This window comes from Manduca sexta, unplaced genomic scaffold (assembly GCF_014839805.1).
Source record: "Manduca sexta isolate Smith_Timp_Sample1 unplaced genomic scaffold, JHU_Msex_v1.0 HiC_scaffold_2130, whole genome shotgun sequence".
NCBI lineage: Eukaryota > Metazoa > Arthropoda > Insecta > Lepidoptera > Sphingidae > Manduca > Manduca sexta.
The window spans coordinates 3,266-21,721 of NW_023593064.1; the positions used below are offsets into that span (position 1 = coordinate 3,266).

Below are 18,456 nucleotides of genomic sequence, written 5' to 3' on the forward strand. Positions count from 1 at the left end.
TTACTCGTTCGAATATACATTACCTACAATACAATGTTCGATTTAATTAAAACTATAAATAAATATAAAATGAAATGTTAATATCCTATATTCTAACATAATAATCATAATTATTGCTTTGCAAAGTGATAAAATATTGTTCTCATTTCATGTTCAAATTGTAACGATGAACTCTATGCGCTCAATTTAACATTATAGGGCTCATGATTGTCTGGACAGCAAACTTTATAAAACGTAACATACACATTGAAGAATACAATACGTTGCGTGCAACAATTGATCAATAGTATAGATATGGCTCTATAGGAATTTCGAAGGTGTGTGAATTCTACCAATCCGCACTAGGCCAGCGTGGTGGACTAAGGCCTAATCCCTCTCAGTAGTAGAAGAGGCCCGTGCTCAGCAGTGGGCAAGTATATTATACAGGGCTGATATTATTATTATTATAGATATGGCATACCAAATCAAACAAATGTTATGTGTGGAATGTGAAAAAAAACACACGACTCCGTGTCGTTTGAGAGACCTACATGTGATTGATGCATTGTTTTTCGCTCGATCACAAACATCGACTTCTATGTCGTGTATTTTTGAACATTTTAAGTGCGCAATTCTACACATTATGTGTCGGGTAATTTGATGTGTTTTAACCAGTACAAATAATGCACGTTATTTACGCGTAGTGTATGCAATCGTCCCAATTGGGATAATTTTGCTTTTCTATAACACTTGCTGTGGCCGCGGCTTCTCACGCCTGACGTATTTTTTCGACGTCAGATTTTAATGTCCACCTGTGAAAACTACATTAAAATACCAATGCCAAAAAATAAAATAATTCAAAAAATTACTGATTTGTGTTCTAATACTCTCCTGTATTCCCCCGTTTCCATTTTTAACTTTCTTACAATATACAGATATTCCCAGGTTCTACTGTTTTATTATATATACAGATATAATATAATATCACTGGTTACATGGCAGTACCCGAGAAGCTGTCAATTGAATGCATAAAACCTCTTCGTTTTTCAACCAATCCAATTTGTGTTAACAATGTTTCTTGACGTAGTGAAATACAATTGAAAATAATGAGGTGTTGCGTACTTGTTAAAATATTTATTAGATTTTGAACTCTAAAATTGAACGCCATAGAGTTTACCTACAGAATAGTTAGCCATGGACATAAATATCTAGACATGCCTTGTTATATGAAACACTGCTCTCATACAAATTAAATACGGCACCCGTTCTAATATTGTGATAACTTTGGTTGACACAAAACTTTGGTAATATTTTCAACATATATGTATCAAAATGACAAAATCAGTTGCATTTACTTTAATAAAATTAACAGTAGTCAAAACATTCACACAAAATTACTTTCCTGTGTAAATCATATAACACGATTTTTACCGGCTTCCCTTTCACAATTAATGCTATATCCAAATATCATTAGAACAATTTGCAAATCGTTACCTATGTTGTGTCGGATTTCCTTTCCGAGTATTCCACCCTTCGCAACTTACTTTTATCTATTTAAAAACGCATATCTATGATCGTGTTTCTATTACATCTTATACATTGAAGAGTCTTAGAAGCTGGAAAACCTTTACTAAATATTTAAGCTAATAAATATTTAATTCGTTGTCATTACTAATAACATTTTCAAATGTCCACGTTGAAGAAAATTATATATTTATGGTAATACAATAAGATTTTATACATCGAATATTTATAATCAGGCGATTTAATTTTAATGAAATAAACCTCAAAATGCGACGTAATTTCTAATTTTTATAAAACTAACAAGATAAAGGGATGTCCAGAATATTTTGAATAATGGCTCATTATTAATTAGGCGGGGTTATAATAGTAGCTGTCTAGGCAAGTACAAGTACTCAAACACAATCTTTAGAAATGCAAGTTTCAAATGAATATGTACAGACCAACAATCCTACTTATAAAAATTTTGCAAAGCTATGCGTAGTTAAAACACAAATTTACTCGATCATCTGTGAGTCAAAAGCCGCCACCTTGCCTATTAATAAGATTTAAACTAGGAAACCGGTGATGTTTTTGGCAGCTATCTTAACGCCAAAACAAGTTTATAAGTAAGACTGCAAATATATATGTAAGGTTAGTGGGCCTTATTCCGTCTACTGGGGCATATCCGTCCATTGCAATTACGGGCGTTCTTACCTATGGACAGCTTTAATAACCGTATATGTACATAGGGCATTTTTTTACTCTCTTACGTGTACAGCTATCGAAACTATCCTTAGGATAAAACGCCCGAAATTGCATGACAGATTCGCCCCTATTTTAGACGGAATAAGGCCCCCTAACCTTACTCTAGTAACTAATATGGAACGTCTTCGTTTCATGTATACATCCATTTGAAGTTTAGCATACATTGCACTATATACAAATTCGTCACAATCTATTTCGGAAATATAAAGGCAGTGCTAGATTCACAAAAATAAAGTAATAAACTCACACGAGCCACTAAGGTTAAGTGAGATTTCTAATATGTGTAAAACGCCTACAAACATGTAAGTACAAACATTTTTATTAAACACTAAAGGAATCAAGTTTAGACCGATACGATTTATTTGAGCACGTTACAATCTAAATTATTATGCGTTATATAACATTACTAAGTATATTTTATTCATAAAAGGGTATATAGGTAGGTATAGTTAATGGTGAAAATGGACAACTAATAAGTGTCTTGTGAATATCGCTCATATTGCTTCTAACATAGTAGTGACAATATCTTCAACTACTCATATGCTTTTTATTTACCACAATAGAGCGAAGGCAATGTTACAGAACTCTTATGTTACTAGACCTAATTTTAAACAACACTTTAATATTATGACGTATTTTTAAGGATATAAATTTTTGGTATGATAACTTCAGAAATCTGCAATAATATAGTAGTAATCCAAATTACCTTAATTTTATGGAAATAGATTACTTAAAGGACATTAAAAAAAGAATTGCAAAGAATATTGACTTAGCTATTAATCTGAATCAATATTATACTCTGTGGCATCAAATAAATATAAAGAAAAAACATATAATTATTTACAATAAATTATACTAATAAAACTCAGCATAGACCATTTTGCTTGTCTATTCCAAGTGTCGTCAAAATAGACAAACAAAATTGAAATCTTTAAACACGTGCCATATTTTTAATAAAACATGTGGGAAGTTTTAAAATATGTATGTTAGTAGGGAATTGTCAAATAATACCAATAGTCTTGCAAAAGCCTCAATTCAGTCTTGAGAAGGGAATGATAGGAGTTATTATAGACTAACCGCCATTTTCAAAAAAGATCCCAATCGTTTTTTTTTATATATTTCAAAAATGGACCAATCAGAACAAAGTCTTTATGGTTCATTCTCGAAATCGGATTGAGATTGGGATCGTTTTTTGAAAACGGCCGTTACACATATTTTTCCATTTACACTTAGACACTTACGTCAATTAATATCAACAATTATTATCGCCTTTCGAGACATAAGGCATAGTATAACGCAATAATTAGACGTTTCACATATTAATTTGATTTCGTGTAATATTAAACGCCATATTTATTGCGATAGTAGACAATCCCCTATTTTACGACATATATTATTCATCTTAATAATATTTGAGGTTTTAAATGAGTATAAAGCAGGATTGTTCGTAGATTGAGATGGCACTAAGGGAGATATTAATATAGAGGTTACATGGAGGTACACAATTGTATACTGATTCAATACATTGATTATGTCAACCCTAAAAAAATACATAGTAGTTACTAAATTTCGAGACTAAACAAATATTTAAAAACACAAAATATACTTAAAAGACAGTATTATTTGTGTTTTATTAATAAAATGCAGTATTTATAACCACCATGTATAGCATTAGAATTTTTAAAATTCGAATTTATTGTAACGGACAGGAAGTTAAAAGCACGGAAATGACCGCCACATACAGCCGCCACCCTGTCACCACTTAGCAAAATGTTATCTACTACATTCTAAATAAAATAATGCGCCTAATAATTAATATAGTATCTACAAAATTCACTATACTTTATCAAAATATATAAAAAAAGAAGACTAGTATTAATCTACAGTAATTATACATATTGAACATACTGTGTACTGTTTAATCTTTAAGGCAACATTTATTGTGGGATAATATTTATTAATTAAGTTGTAGTTTTTTTTTTATAGCCTTAGTAGGCAAAAGAGCGAGCGGTCGGCCTGATGTTAAGCAGCATCCGCCGTCCCTGGACTAAAGCAATGCCAGAGGCACAGTCAAGCCGTTGCCCACCTAGATTCGTTCGCAAAGCCTTATAGCGATTGACATTCTAGAACTCACACGTTCATGGGGCCATAAATTAGATAATTTAATAAATGGCTTCTTTGCGTCGAAATACCCGATTTAAGGCAGACGCATATATGGCGGAGCAAAGCAAAATAATCTCTGCGCTGCGCTCCGCCATATAAGCGCCAGCCCTGGATCTAAACGTTGCCTTAAAATTATTACAAATAAATCATCTAGCGTTTACTATTCGTGCAAAGAATATACATTTTTGTCACAATTAAATCTAAAGTATTAAATGTAATTAAATTTAATACTGAGTTCATTGGAAAATGTTTATTTTAATGAGATAATTTATTATGTTGTGATGTGATACACGAGTCAACACGAATTTATTAATTAAAATGAGGTGTTAGCCTCTTATTTAAACAACAAAATATATTAATCGATTGTCGAATGAAATAAATAAATATTTATATTAGAATTATTTTGTTCATCAGGAATAAATAAATTACTAACATATTGCATTGTATTTCAATTAAAATACTAAAATATCAGCTATGATTAATGTATGCGGACAATGCCATTTTATTATAAATTTTCAATGATTATTACCAAACCGAATAATTAATTAGCTTTTTTTTACGGCAAAAGCTTAGCATTTGATCTTCAATTTATGTGATTATATTCTTATATTACGCATAAGTAATCTGAGTGGCGAGCCAAAAGCTGAACGAATAATAATTTATAAATGAATTTGAAATGACAAAAACTTTAATAATTCATCAAAGTGATTATATAAGTAAGACTTATTATATTTTGAATGAAAAAAAAAAAGGAAATTTTGATGTATAAAACAATGGTTACTAAAATATTTTTTGTAAATGAAGCGACAATCACCATAAATTATTGTATTCTTGTCAATATAATTTTAGTAAAGACTTAAATTTAATTTTATAAGCCTCCACTACTTTTCAAAGTACACTTCGTATCTTTTCTGAGTATACGTATTATTCACAATTTATTAACCTTTCTCCACAATTAAAAAGTTTCACGCGATCAAGTTCAAAATAACATGTTGCATACTTTATATATAGTCATTCAAATTTGTTTAGTAAAATAATAAAAATATTTATTTTTCGTTACCAATAAATAAATTTAAAAAAAACTCATTATTCTTGAATTTCTAAATTTAAGCGACTGGAACATAATTTGTTCACATTCAAGCCGATATTAAAACAACAAGGAGTGTCATAAAAAAATCAAAATATTATTTAGGGTACCATGCCCCTACACAATATTATTTCATACATTTTTCGTACTACATAAAGAAAAAACCTGTACCTATTCCAATTAGGAAATTTCTCCAATATTTTATTCCGCCAAATTGTAATCCTAAATCCGCGAAAAACTAGCGGTTTAGAGACCAAATATATATGAACATAGAGTTCATTTTACCACGCGTTTCAACATTAAAACTGCAACCAAATCATACCTCGATGTGATCGTCCGGTACAGGTGTGTGTTTCAACTTCTTCACGTTGAGTATAGAAGGTTTCTGTGTGCGTGTGTGCCATACGTACACTTTGGTACAGTTGTCGGCTAGCGGTTCCATCTCTTCTTTCGTTGTGAAATATTTCAATATTTCGCTCTCCTGTAAAAAAAATAATTAAATACGATGTTTTTATAAAATCATCACGACTTCGTCTCGATCGGTGTAGGTAGACATGTAATGACTGAGTTCAACATTTTTCACAGTAATTTCGGACTGAAATATTCGAACTACATTACCTATACAAATTTCTATGTAACATAATAATAATTAATATTATACATCAAAAGAAATGAACGTAAATATGTGTCCGCACAGGATATTGATAACAAATTACCATGGGCCTGTATAAATAAACGTAAAGTTTAGATAACATTATCGCAAAGTTACGCACATTGCGTGAACTATTTCGATCAGAGTTCATGGTATAGGGAGAAGTTTGAAGGAATTTTGTTAAAAAAAATTACGCTACTTCAAAAACGTTAAGTTTTACAATCGATGGCTCCTAAGTAAACTATCGTATCTGGAAAAATTTCGCTATCTTCAGTACCTAGGTACTGTTTACTAACAAACCCATTTAATTCAAAATAAATAAAAGAAAAAACACTTTATTAACAATCATTTACTAACTTCTTTTTAATGGGTTTTGGTAGTAAAAAGTACCTATATGACGAATCGTTAAAAAAGTGAATATCGCAATTTTTTTAGATACGATATTTTACTTAGGAGCCATCGAAATGTTCTCTCTCTAACATAATGTCAATGTTGAAATATTCTGATTGCTGTCTCTATCTCTAATACAGTATCAGAATTAGAACATTCTAACGTTATTATATTAGTAATAGGGGCGTGACTAAACCTAATGAATAATGTTTCAAAGATACATCTGTTCGTAAACCATTCCAGTCAACAAAGTAATTTTAATTTACGCTTTTTTCCTTATTCTATTAACAGTAGTAACGACTGAATTACAAAGTTCTTCGTGAAACTCCACGGAGCTCGTCATCCTGAGACATAAGTTTCATGAGGCCCATACTCTGGCTAGAATATCAACGGAAGACAGTGCACACGCACTGTTGTTTGACTATAGTAATAGAAATTCGGGTGGTGCATACCCAGACGGGCCCTACATGAGAGACCCTACCAGTAATACATTGCAAAGAACATATTAAACAGTTTGATCTGTTGACCCAATTATATGAAAACAAAATGTTATATCACTGACTTATTATAACAAGGTCCTATGTTATATTTTTTTTACAAATTAAATTATGTTTATCACATGTCTGGGTATTTAAAAAAAAATGATCAATAATCCCGAAAATAAAATAAAGAGGTATTCATGAATTATTGTCTTTACTAATTTTAACCGACATGAAAATTCTATATCTAATTTTTCCAACATCAATAAGAATTAACATAGGACCTTGTAATAAATATTACTCAGGCTCACTAGCAAGCGATAAGTGCCCTTATGCATCGATACAACTTTATTTAGGACGCGTAAGGTGACATTAATAATACCAGTCACAAAACAATTACCTTCAATTTAAATAATAGAAACACATGTGTGACCAATTGGCATCAATTTGTGTACGTCGGTCGATTGTACTTTCTTTTTTCTAACATTAAAACATTCGGCCTAACTATTTTGTTCCTTTGCCTGTTAGCTAAAGAAAAGAAGTAAAAGCACTTTGAACTTCATGGCATCGTGTTAAAGAAGATTGACCAAAATAGCAAAATATAAAAATTGAATTCGGATTTTATTTACTTTTATCTACAATATAAATAATGCATGGTAAATAGTTTGGATTGATAATAATATAGAACCAACTTATTAACCAACAAACATGTTAATTCCTACATATTAATTTATTTATTATTATTATTTGGAATGCTTACAGCTTAATATAAATAGTCAAAAGTATTATAATTATAAACCAGGGTCAACAAGTTTTCACTGGTAGGTTAATACAATAATGTGAAAAGGGCTACGAATTCACAAAATCCAGTCAACAGTAATGAACTATAATAAGTAGCATATTGTTATAGCTTATAGCTCTATCAATAACTCCACATAGGGATATTCAATAACGTCGTATGTAGATTTTCAACACATTGACGTACCAGCTGCTAGAATTACTACCTAACACACTTATCTACTACTATCTAACTACTTATTACTTTCACCGAATTAGCACAAATATACCAATTCCATAATCTATTTCAGCAAAACGAACCAACCTGGAATCCAGACTGCACCTTCCTCGAGAACTTCGCGTCTGGATGATCAAGGAACAAGGTGGCGTTGATAGCAAACCCGGCCATGTCGATCGGGAACGGTCTGAAGGGCTTCCAGACCGCATTGAAGCCAGTCACTTTGCCGTTGGTGACTAGCGGCATCTCCACACGCATCCCACCCACGATGCCCACTGGCCACACGCCTACTTTGTTGATTTTCCGCATCTGAAGATTAACATTTATATGAATTTATTATTTATCAAAAAGCAGCCATAGTCTAGCCTAGTTGGTTGTGGAACGGAGTGCAGAGACGAATGTTCGTTCAAAACTTAAGGGTAGATACACTTCTGACTTTTCTAAAATCATGCGTGTATTCTTTGTGAATTATCGCTTGCTTCAAAGGTGAAGGAAAACGTTGTGAGAAAAAGCTGCATATCTACGAAGTTCTGTAAAGGAATTTTGAATTGGAATTGGAATTTTGAGGCCAGTATGATGGACTAAGGCAACTCCGTAGAAAAGGAGCCCTATGCCTAGCAGTGGGACAGTTTCTAATACAGGGTTGATATGATTATTATTAATTATCTTTAAAATATACAAAACAAGAACTCATGTGAAAGCGTATCAAACAAACATGATTTTGATTGACGCAAAGACCGTAACCTTATCTTGCATTGACTTAGAACAGCTATACTCTAAGTGTGTTCCGCGGAACCCTAGGGTTCCGTGATACCTCTGTCGGGGTTCCGCAAGAATTTAGAAAAAAAAATCAAAACACCTTCCTCGCCGCGGAGACAAAACGCTATGAACGTTATTTATTTATTTATTTGTATTTGTAGAAACATGTGTTACAATAGCTGGTACAATTTCTCATAAGTTTGGTATCAACAATTTTATACTTGTACAACCCATTCGCTCTAAGTTTGCCGGTCTGTGGAATACGCGTACTTTCCCCCACGTGACAACAAAACTTATAATGTGTCATAGTTTTACCCAAATATGTACGTACACAATATTTATTGTTACAATTAAATAAAAAAAATATTTTTATATTATGTTTTGCTGACGCTACTTTTCGAACATCATACCTATCGCCAGCGCCAAACTTAAAACGAGCGGGTAGTATAGTTGTGAGCGCGCGTATAAAAACAATTGTTTTATTGTAGGGTTCCATCAAGTATTTTGCTTCCCAAAAGGGTTCCGTCATTTAAAAAGTTTGAGAACCAATGACTTAGAAGATACTTTCATCCCAGATACCTATATAGTGAGACTTATTCCGGGAAGTATTTCACATGAGCGAAGCGGTGGGCAGTAGCATCTAGTGCAATAAATAATAAAATGTAGCCCAAAGTTATTTGAACGAATAAAATTAAAAACTTCAAGACGCCTTTTTTAAAGGTTGTAGACGACTTAAAATTTTGAATTGCTCAACAACTTTTGTAGTTGACTGTACATGCGGACTATAATAAGGTTTGCCTCGTTAAGTGTTAAACAAATTAATTATATTATAACAAAAAATGTGTTATTTAAAGCAACGCGTAGTTAATGATAAATCTGAACTTTTGGAAATTCCTATTTCAGTACTATAAGATATGAACACAATCGTGTATAGTTTCCAGATATATACAACACGATGCACTTTGACAACCCATACTTTGTATACGGTCTATACCCTGTATAAAATATATTTTAACTAGCTTTTGCCCGCGGCTCCGCCCGCGTTAAAAAGCTTTTCAGCCTAAAGATTTCCGTTATAAAAGTAGTAGTTTCCCGGAGCCTATGTTCTTCCCAGGGTCTCAAACTGTCTCCATACAAAATTTCATCTTAATACGTTGGGTAGTTTTTGAGTTTAACACGTTCAGGCAGACAGATGCAGCGGGGGACTTTGTTTTATAATATATTTCTTAGAACTTTTTAAGAAGAACAATCCCGTCATACATTATTGTTGCATAACTTTAACCGTTTACGCAGCGCACGCACGCACAACGGAAGCTCTCAAAACTAAGAATTTTTCCCCGTTTTTGCAACATGTTTCATTACTGCTCCGCTCCTATTGGTCATAGCGTGATGATATATAGCCTATAGCACTCCAGGAACAAAGGACTATCCAACACAAAAAGATTTTTTCAGTTCAAACCGGTAGTTCCTTAGATTAGCCATTACTGCTCCGCTCCTATTGGGTCATAGCGTGATGATATATAGCCTATAGCACTCCACAAACAAAGGACTATTCAACACAAAAAGATTTTTTCAGTTCGAATCGGTAGTTCCTGAGATTAGCTATTACTGTTCCGCTCCTATTGGGTATAGCGTGATGATATATAGCCTATAGCACTCCAAGAACAAAGGGCTATCCAACGCAAAAAGAATTTTTCAGTTTGGACCTGTGGTTCCTGAGATTAGCCATTACTGCTCCGCTCCTATTGGGTATAGCGTGATGATATATAGCCTATAGCACTCCAGGAACAAGGGGCTATCCAACGCAAAAAGATTTTTTCAGTTTGGACCGGTAGTTCCTGAGATTAGCCATTACTGCTCCGCTCGCATTGGGTATAGCGTGATGATATATAGCCTATAGCACTCCACGAACAAAGGGCTATCCAGCGCAAAAAGAATTTTTCAGTTTAGACCGGTAGTTCCTGAGATTAGCCATTACTGCTCCGCTCCTATTGGGTATAGCGTAGATGATATGTAGCCTATAGCACTCCACGAACAAAGGGCTATCCAACTCAAAAAGATTTTTTCAGTTTAGACCGGTAGTTCCTGAGATTAGCGCGTTCAAACAAACAAACAAACTCTTCAGCTTTATATAATAGTATAGATTATGTTTTCCCACATTTTACGCTTGCAATTCTGTAAAACAAAACTTATTTTTTGTATAGCTACAATTTAATTTATAACTCATTCTGTATAACGTCAGCAAAAATATCAACATCCATAAAAAATCATCAGCTGAAAACTCAAGAACATTACGTTCGACGTCAACCGCAATGGAGAGGTCGGTTCAACAACCCACGTTTCTGGGTTAAGATAAGAGTGTAAGGCCAGCGGAGCGATTAGAAGGGTTATATATTGCGAAACGTCACGGAACAAAAAGATTCAGATTGCTTGTATTTGTGCTTAACCGTAGCTCGATATTATATATAGAAGTATTTATTTCATACACTTTATAAGCATGAAATATACAGGCGGAATTATTGTCGGAGGCATTTTATCCTACTTAACCTTCGGGTGGTGTAGAGTTTAAAGGGATACAGATTTTTTTATCCAATTTTGCACCTTTGCCTTACGGGGATAAAGGCGTCATATGTGCTCTTTTTTAACACATAATATTATTAAGGATATTTTAGTGTACATATTTTTCAGATTTTTATCCACTAACATTTTGTGTTTATCCCAAAAAGATATTTTATTGAAATTAATATCATATAGTTAATGGGTAGGCTAACTACCTAAGAATAGCACATACATGATAGAGCAGATAAATAGATATTTTACTTTAGATTATATTATTAATTGTATTACAGCAATAAAAAACTTATCTCGAATTTAGTCGTTAGGGAAAACCCGCACCTAGTAGCAACACATACAAAATTATTACGTAAGATAAAAACATTGACTGAAAACATACCGGAAGCTCCTTCTCTCTTTAAGCTATACGTCATTATAACTACCGTTTGTTGATATGTTTTTTTTTTCGATAAATTATTCCGAGTAAAATTATTCTTCGAATTATGGCAAATTCAACGCTATGGAGATGGATTTTGGTGTTACAATTACAAAAGAGTATTATAGTCTATTTATAACATTTACTGTAACTTTCATATATGTTCTCCTAACAGTAGTATATATACTATTAAATGGTCAAATTGAAGAATTCTATTTCCGCGTGAAGGGCACATATTAATTATCAATTGTGACTTTACCAATCTCAGCATAGAGCTAGCATATTGAGATTTTATATTTGGCTGGTTAAAAATAATACATACTTCTCAGAACAATAGTAAAACTCCCAAATGAATTTGCTTTTCGATGGATTTAACATGCAGCACGTTTTTTTTTTCAGTAGGTATAAGTATTTAAGTAATACCGTATATAATAAATATTGTTATGTATGTACGTACATTATCATTATTTCGTTCTATTTACAAATTTATAAATAAATCAAACGCACCGATATCAAACTCATATGATAAGTGCGAAGTTAGTTAAAATGTTTGTTCGTTAGAAGTAAACGCATAAACAGCTGAGCGGGTTTTGATAAACTTTGGCACACCGTTATACCCTATTCTGAATTAACATGGCCATTTTTTATCCCGGAATGTAATTTGCATCCATGAGAATTATGGATGCAAATTACCTTATGTGGATGGGATGTTTTTACTTTTTAACATATTTTTAAAGAGGTGGCCTGGTGTCGTACAGATGGCAAAATCAATGGCTACAGTATTTTATGGACTTCATGCGGTCGAAGCCGCGAGCAACACTTAGTAAAACGTAACACAGATTCTTATTTCATATTTTTGATAAGTAGTAAATATAGTTTAATTATAATATATAATTATTATTAAAGTGTATATTTGATAAATCCGATCGCCACTTTATTTACATACAACAGGGTATGCTTAAGTGGGTGCACTTCAGTGAAAAGGGCCAATCCATAATATAAAACGAGATGATCATAAAAATATATTACGTACTTACCAATATTAATTCACCATTTTATAAGGATAACTGTCTAAGGGCCGTACTAGTAAATTCAACTCATTTTCATTCTCAAGCGCGATATCAGTTGAGACAGTCAAATTAAAGTCAGCATCTTAAGATTGTCGTCGAATAATTAACAGATATAAACAACATCTTAAATGATATCTTAAATTACAACGTATGATGGGTTTGATGGCCGAGTTTTGATTATTAAACAGCGCGAACTCAACTGACACGAATGAGCTATTATAAGATTTTATATAAAAAAATATTTAACAATAATTATGAGATAGACGTCGGAAACCGATTAAAATGCACGTCGCTTATTTAAGTAAGCCATGAGTCATGGGTAAGTTTATATTTCTGTACTTTACTATACGAACAAGGAAAACGGATGTCCTTCAAAAAAATCTAAAAAAAAATTAAGCGTATTTTTATCTAAGTACTGTTTACTATCACACTTATTAAAAAAAACTTCATTCATCAACTTTTTTTAATAGGTTAGGGAATAAACACTACAAAATCTTCATTTATTAACTTCTTTTAATGGCTTTAAAACTAAACAGTAGGCACCTAGATAACGAAACGCTTAAAAAGTGTAAATCACAATTTTTTCAGATACGATAATTTACTTAGGAGCATTTTAGGAGCTATCGTATTTCTAGATATTTATGTCAGTATTATTAGGGTTAGTATTATTTATTATAGTTTTCCACCTTTATATATTTGATAATTCAAAAGTAAACCATCATTGGCGCATTGCGATGCCATGGTTTAGAATATATATAAAAAAAAAAAAAACAATTAGCAATCGTGAGACGAGCTTTGTATTTGTAAAGTTTATTAACGAACAATTATTAACAAATGTAAACATATCTAAAAACCAGTTTACATTGGTCATAAATAACTTACGAATGTAACGCCCACTTTACATTAGTATTTGTAAGGATACGTTTGATATATTATTTTTAAGTAATTAACTTATAAACGTTCAAAAATGAAGCATGTTTTATATTTCATCTTTCTATTCTAAGATATAATTGGAAAAAGAACTAAAATTGGACCACACTGTATAACTACATATAATCTCAGCAAAAAAAAACAATAAATACGTTGCAATCATCAAAAAATAATATTATAAGGTATTCTCTGGTACGTAAATTTTCTCACGTTTTTTTTCCTTTACTTAAGTGAGCAATAATTAAATCATTAATAAAGAATACACACATAACTTTAAAATGTCATAAGAGTGCGCCTTGGATTTTTAACCTGCGGACATCCGTCGCGGTAGTCCTTTCCATTCCCAACTATATTATCGGGCACTTTAGTTATTACATTTAATTGGATTTAAATGATAGAATAAAATAACTAAATTCTAATAAAGTAATGTGCTTACCTCTTCAAATACTTTCAGAGAGTATGTGTTATCATCATCCATGAAGTAAACCACACCTTTTTTGTCCTCCGCTGTTTCTAAATAACCTCTAAGCCATTCCAGTGCCGCATTCCTTTGTTCCACTCCACTTGCCTGTAAATTTAGTTTATTTGCCTCAGTTACATACACAAATGCAGCAATGTCATGGTTAGTTATAGCTAAATTACTTGATTATGAAATAGAATTAAGCTATAAAGAAATACAATAGATATCTCACAAAATAAACACTCATAAAAACGTATAATAAATCTATGTTAAGGCTCTCCCCCAAGCAACCAGCCTTGAAAATTCGTTCCATACTTTTGTGGCGCACGAGTTACCGGCGCAAATGTGCACAGATAAATTATTTCTTTAAAAAATAAAATCTAAAGCAGTTTGAAAATTTTTTGCAACCAAAAATTTCTTATTAAATGGTGTCTATGTAATAGTGCAGACAATTTTAGTTGTATTTTCATTTTGGTATGAATGAAACAATATTCCTATTGTAAAGAAAATCAAAGAGCCAAAATAAAGATCACATGTTGTAGAAGTATGTATAGTGTTTCATTTTTTTTTCTAAATCTATCATAAATGTCAAATAATCTTTTAAAAACAGGGTTAGCATGCAGATTGGCAGAGAGGAGTGCCTTAAAAAACTAACTTAGATATCTATAGCAGTCAATTTAAGTTTGAGAGCCCATGATTAAATAACCAATGAAAAAGATATCAATAAATTATTACTCTTATAAAAAACAGATAATATTAATAAATATTAATTTTCTGGAGATAAATAAAATACAAAATATGAATAGATTTTATAATCTGAATATATAAAACTGTAAACAACTGCCCATTATTTTTTTTTAAATATTAATCCATAGATTGCAACAACCATTACAAAGACTTCCTATTAAAGCCAGACCAAAAGCAAAAAACAATAGGTCAATTAAGAAAGCAGATATGTCAATTTAGAGTTTATCCATGAAGTTCTACAGCTATAAGACAAAGCAATTTATCAATTATACATCAGACAAATTGACAGATGTTCCATTTTAAAATACATTTAGTACAATAGTCTGAAAAGCTGTAAAATAGGCCAGATGTTAACAGCATATGCCGTTTATAGAATACTCAAACTAAGAACCGCCAAATTAAATTTAAAATTGGCCTACATACACAATACCAAGTGGTGTTGTACAGTTTGGTTTTAAACAGGCAAATATTGATATCCATCACCTGAAATGTTTTAATGTATAAGCAACATAAAAATATAATGTGAGGGGACAAATTTAATCAGGATTAAGAAAGAAGAATTTATTTTAGGATTATTCCGAAATCTTATTAAAATATAAAATTACCAGCCCTAATTAGTATATTGATCCACGATGGGGCATAACTGTTCTCCGATACTGAGAGCATTTAGGTTTTAGTCCACCAAGAAGGCTTATTGCAGGTTGGTAGACTTCACATACATAAAACATAAAAAATAAATAATATAAATGATAATAGAATACAACTCTGTAAAAGAGTGACCATATATCATTAGGATCATAAATGAAACCTGGGTGCAACTGGTTTGATACTGAAAGAAATGCCACAAGAGAAGCCTTACAATCACTCATATTATTTCTGAATAAACAAAAATTTATTCTACACTTACTCATGATAATTGTTTACTGTAAGTTGAGAAGAAATTTAAAACAATGTCATCTAATTGCAAAAATGCATTCAATGTTGACTCAAAGATAACAATGCAATGTTTACAAATTGTTTCAATGTAAAAAGATATCTCATCTGATATGTTCATTTGTAATAATAATTGGTGCTGTGTATATTTTTAAACACTACAAATGTATGCATTTTTTTTTTACATATTATAATGTGACAAGTGTTTTGCGACACCATAAATTTTACTGAGAACTCGTAAGAACTACCCAGATTGTACAAATATTGGGAAATTGGAATGCAGATCGTTTTTTAGGACTAGATATTCTCATTGATTTGCTCTCTTTTTTGTTTACTTATTTAATTAATGTCTGAGTGTGCATGAGACTTATGGTTATAAAAAGTGAATCACAAATTATATTAGAAAATTTAGTGTTCTTACTTATTTTTTAAAACTTTTATAAAAAGAATGATATATTCCGTTAAAATATGTATTAAGGCTGTAGTTTTATATTGTAATAGGAATTGTAGGCTTACTAACACAAAAAATATATTTAAACTTACCATGCAGATTGAATAAAAAAACAATTTTGTGATAAAGCATCACATTATAAAAAATATAGTTACTTTAATAGCAAGTAACTAAATCATATTAATTACTATTTATTTCAATAATATAATAATGTAACAAAATAACAATAATTTGCATAATAATCACATGCCATTAACATTTATTATTAGTAATAGATATGTTATATTTACAAACATACCCCGTGCGAATGTTTCGCCTTATGTGTTTTCACATTGAGATGTGTGTATTTGAGTGAGGACTCTTTTAGGAGATTCTCTACCAATTTTGTCTTGGTCTCTGAATCCTCGATGACGATCCAGTGAAAATTCTTCACCAATGACAATGTTTGTGATAACCTGAATAGAATGTACACCATATTAAACATGGCAATTGTTTTTGATTTATTTTAAAAGTGATGAATGGATTTTATTTTAAAAGTGATGAATGGATTTATATATATAATTTCCGATGAATTTACTGAATTAAAATTAATGTTCTGATTGCAGAGTACAGACAAAGTAAATATAGTTGAGTATGGACAAGAAAACAGTTTGTAAATAATTTTTGATACAACAAATTCAACAGGAATTCTCATGACGATAACTAAATATTTAATTACTTTATGTTAATTAAGAATGAATTGTTGTTGGTCATATGATTATGGGAATTTATTATTTACAGTTGTAATGTTATTATTTAAGACTAAACTTTTTGGAGCATTATTTTGGACAGTAGAAATAGTGACTATTAGGTACTAGAAATATATATTATATATAAAATCAATAAAGGGATCAACAAAAATACTACTGAATAATAAAATCTATGCTATGACAAAACAATTCAAGCTTTGAGAACAAAGTAATGGCAAATTTTAATAACAACTTTTATTAGACTTTTATTTTAATACGCCTTGTCACAGGTTAGCCTCTTTGAACACAATAGTACTACCGCATTTGTTCTTGTTGACCGACAATCTAAACCTATCCCTCAGGAATAAATTTGCAGATTTACTAATTAATAACTTGGTATTTCTATTGATAAAGTGGCACCGTGCTGTGTCACTATATTCTTTTGTTGGAGTCCGAATGCAATTACCTTCGTAAGAACAAATGGTATGTATTAAAACTATAAATTACACAAGAATATTAATGGCACGCATGTTGCGATCATTGCCAAACACGTTATTCGAACATAACAGTTAGCACTAACCATAAATCAAGGGCAATATCATCACGAATAAACAAAAATATGTGCATACCTTGTGAGATCAGCTTTCTGTGCGAGACGAGCGTATGTCGGTGGTAACCCTCCGTATATCGGCGGCAAATAACTAGACATTTCAGGACTAAATTGACACTGAAAAGCCGGCTTGTTATTAAATAAAAACAGTAAGACGAAAACTAACATTCCCATTGCTAGATATTGCTTCTTTATGTTAACAAAAGACATTTTATTGTCGATAACTGCGCTTACGATAATATCAATTAAACCACACACGCGTTTGCATTCACTGAACACAATAATTTAGTAAGCTATACTCCATGCCTTTCAACAATATAATATTTCGTGAATTATTTCGGCCGCTTACGACGACGACCGAGTCCGACGGAAATAATGACAAGTCAGATATACAGATTATATAAAAAGTGAACTAGGATTGAATGAAACTTTTAGCTGATTAGCGCCATCTCTTATCGTAGGGACCAACGGCAGCTGATTAAAAGGGGATAGATTTTAAATTTAAACATTTAATTTATTTCATAATACTATTAACAGTCCATTACAAATTATATTTCTAGAACTTATTTTTGAAGTACACAACATAAATCTGAAATCAAAGAATTTAAAAAAAGTTGTAAATATAGTTATGTATTCATAGATGGCGCTAAGTTAAATATGTTTAATATTCTGATGTAGGAAGATCGGTAGTATTTTATTTATTTTGATTGTAATGAATCGTTACAGTGCAGTTACCTTTCACAATT

General features: G+C 31.5%; 1 protein-coding gene across 1 annotated transcript; it reads right to left on the reverse strand.

The window, feature by feature from the left end:
• Positions 1 to 4,219: 4,219 nt before the first annotated feature.
• Positions 4,220 to 18,077, reverse strand: LOC119191930 (galactosylgalactosylxylosylprotein 3-beta-glucuronosyltransferase I-like). The gene is made up of 5 exons (XM_037445785.1): positions 17,730 to 18,077; positions 16,671 to 16,827; positions 14,218 to 14,349; positions 8,121 to 8,342; positions 4,220 to 5,978 (listed from the first exon to the last, which is right to left on the reverse strand). The coding sequence occupies exons 1-5, from the start codon at positions 17,918 to 17,920 to the stop codon at positions 5,814 to 5,816; spliced, it is 867 nt and encodes a 288-aa protein (XP_037301682.1). The 5' UTR covers positions 17,921 to 18,077; the 3' UTR covers positions 4,220 to 5,813.
• Positions 18,078 to 18,456: the final 379 nt, after the last annotated feature.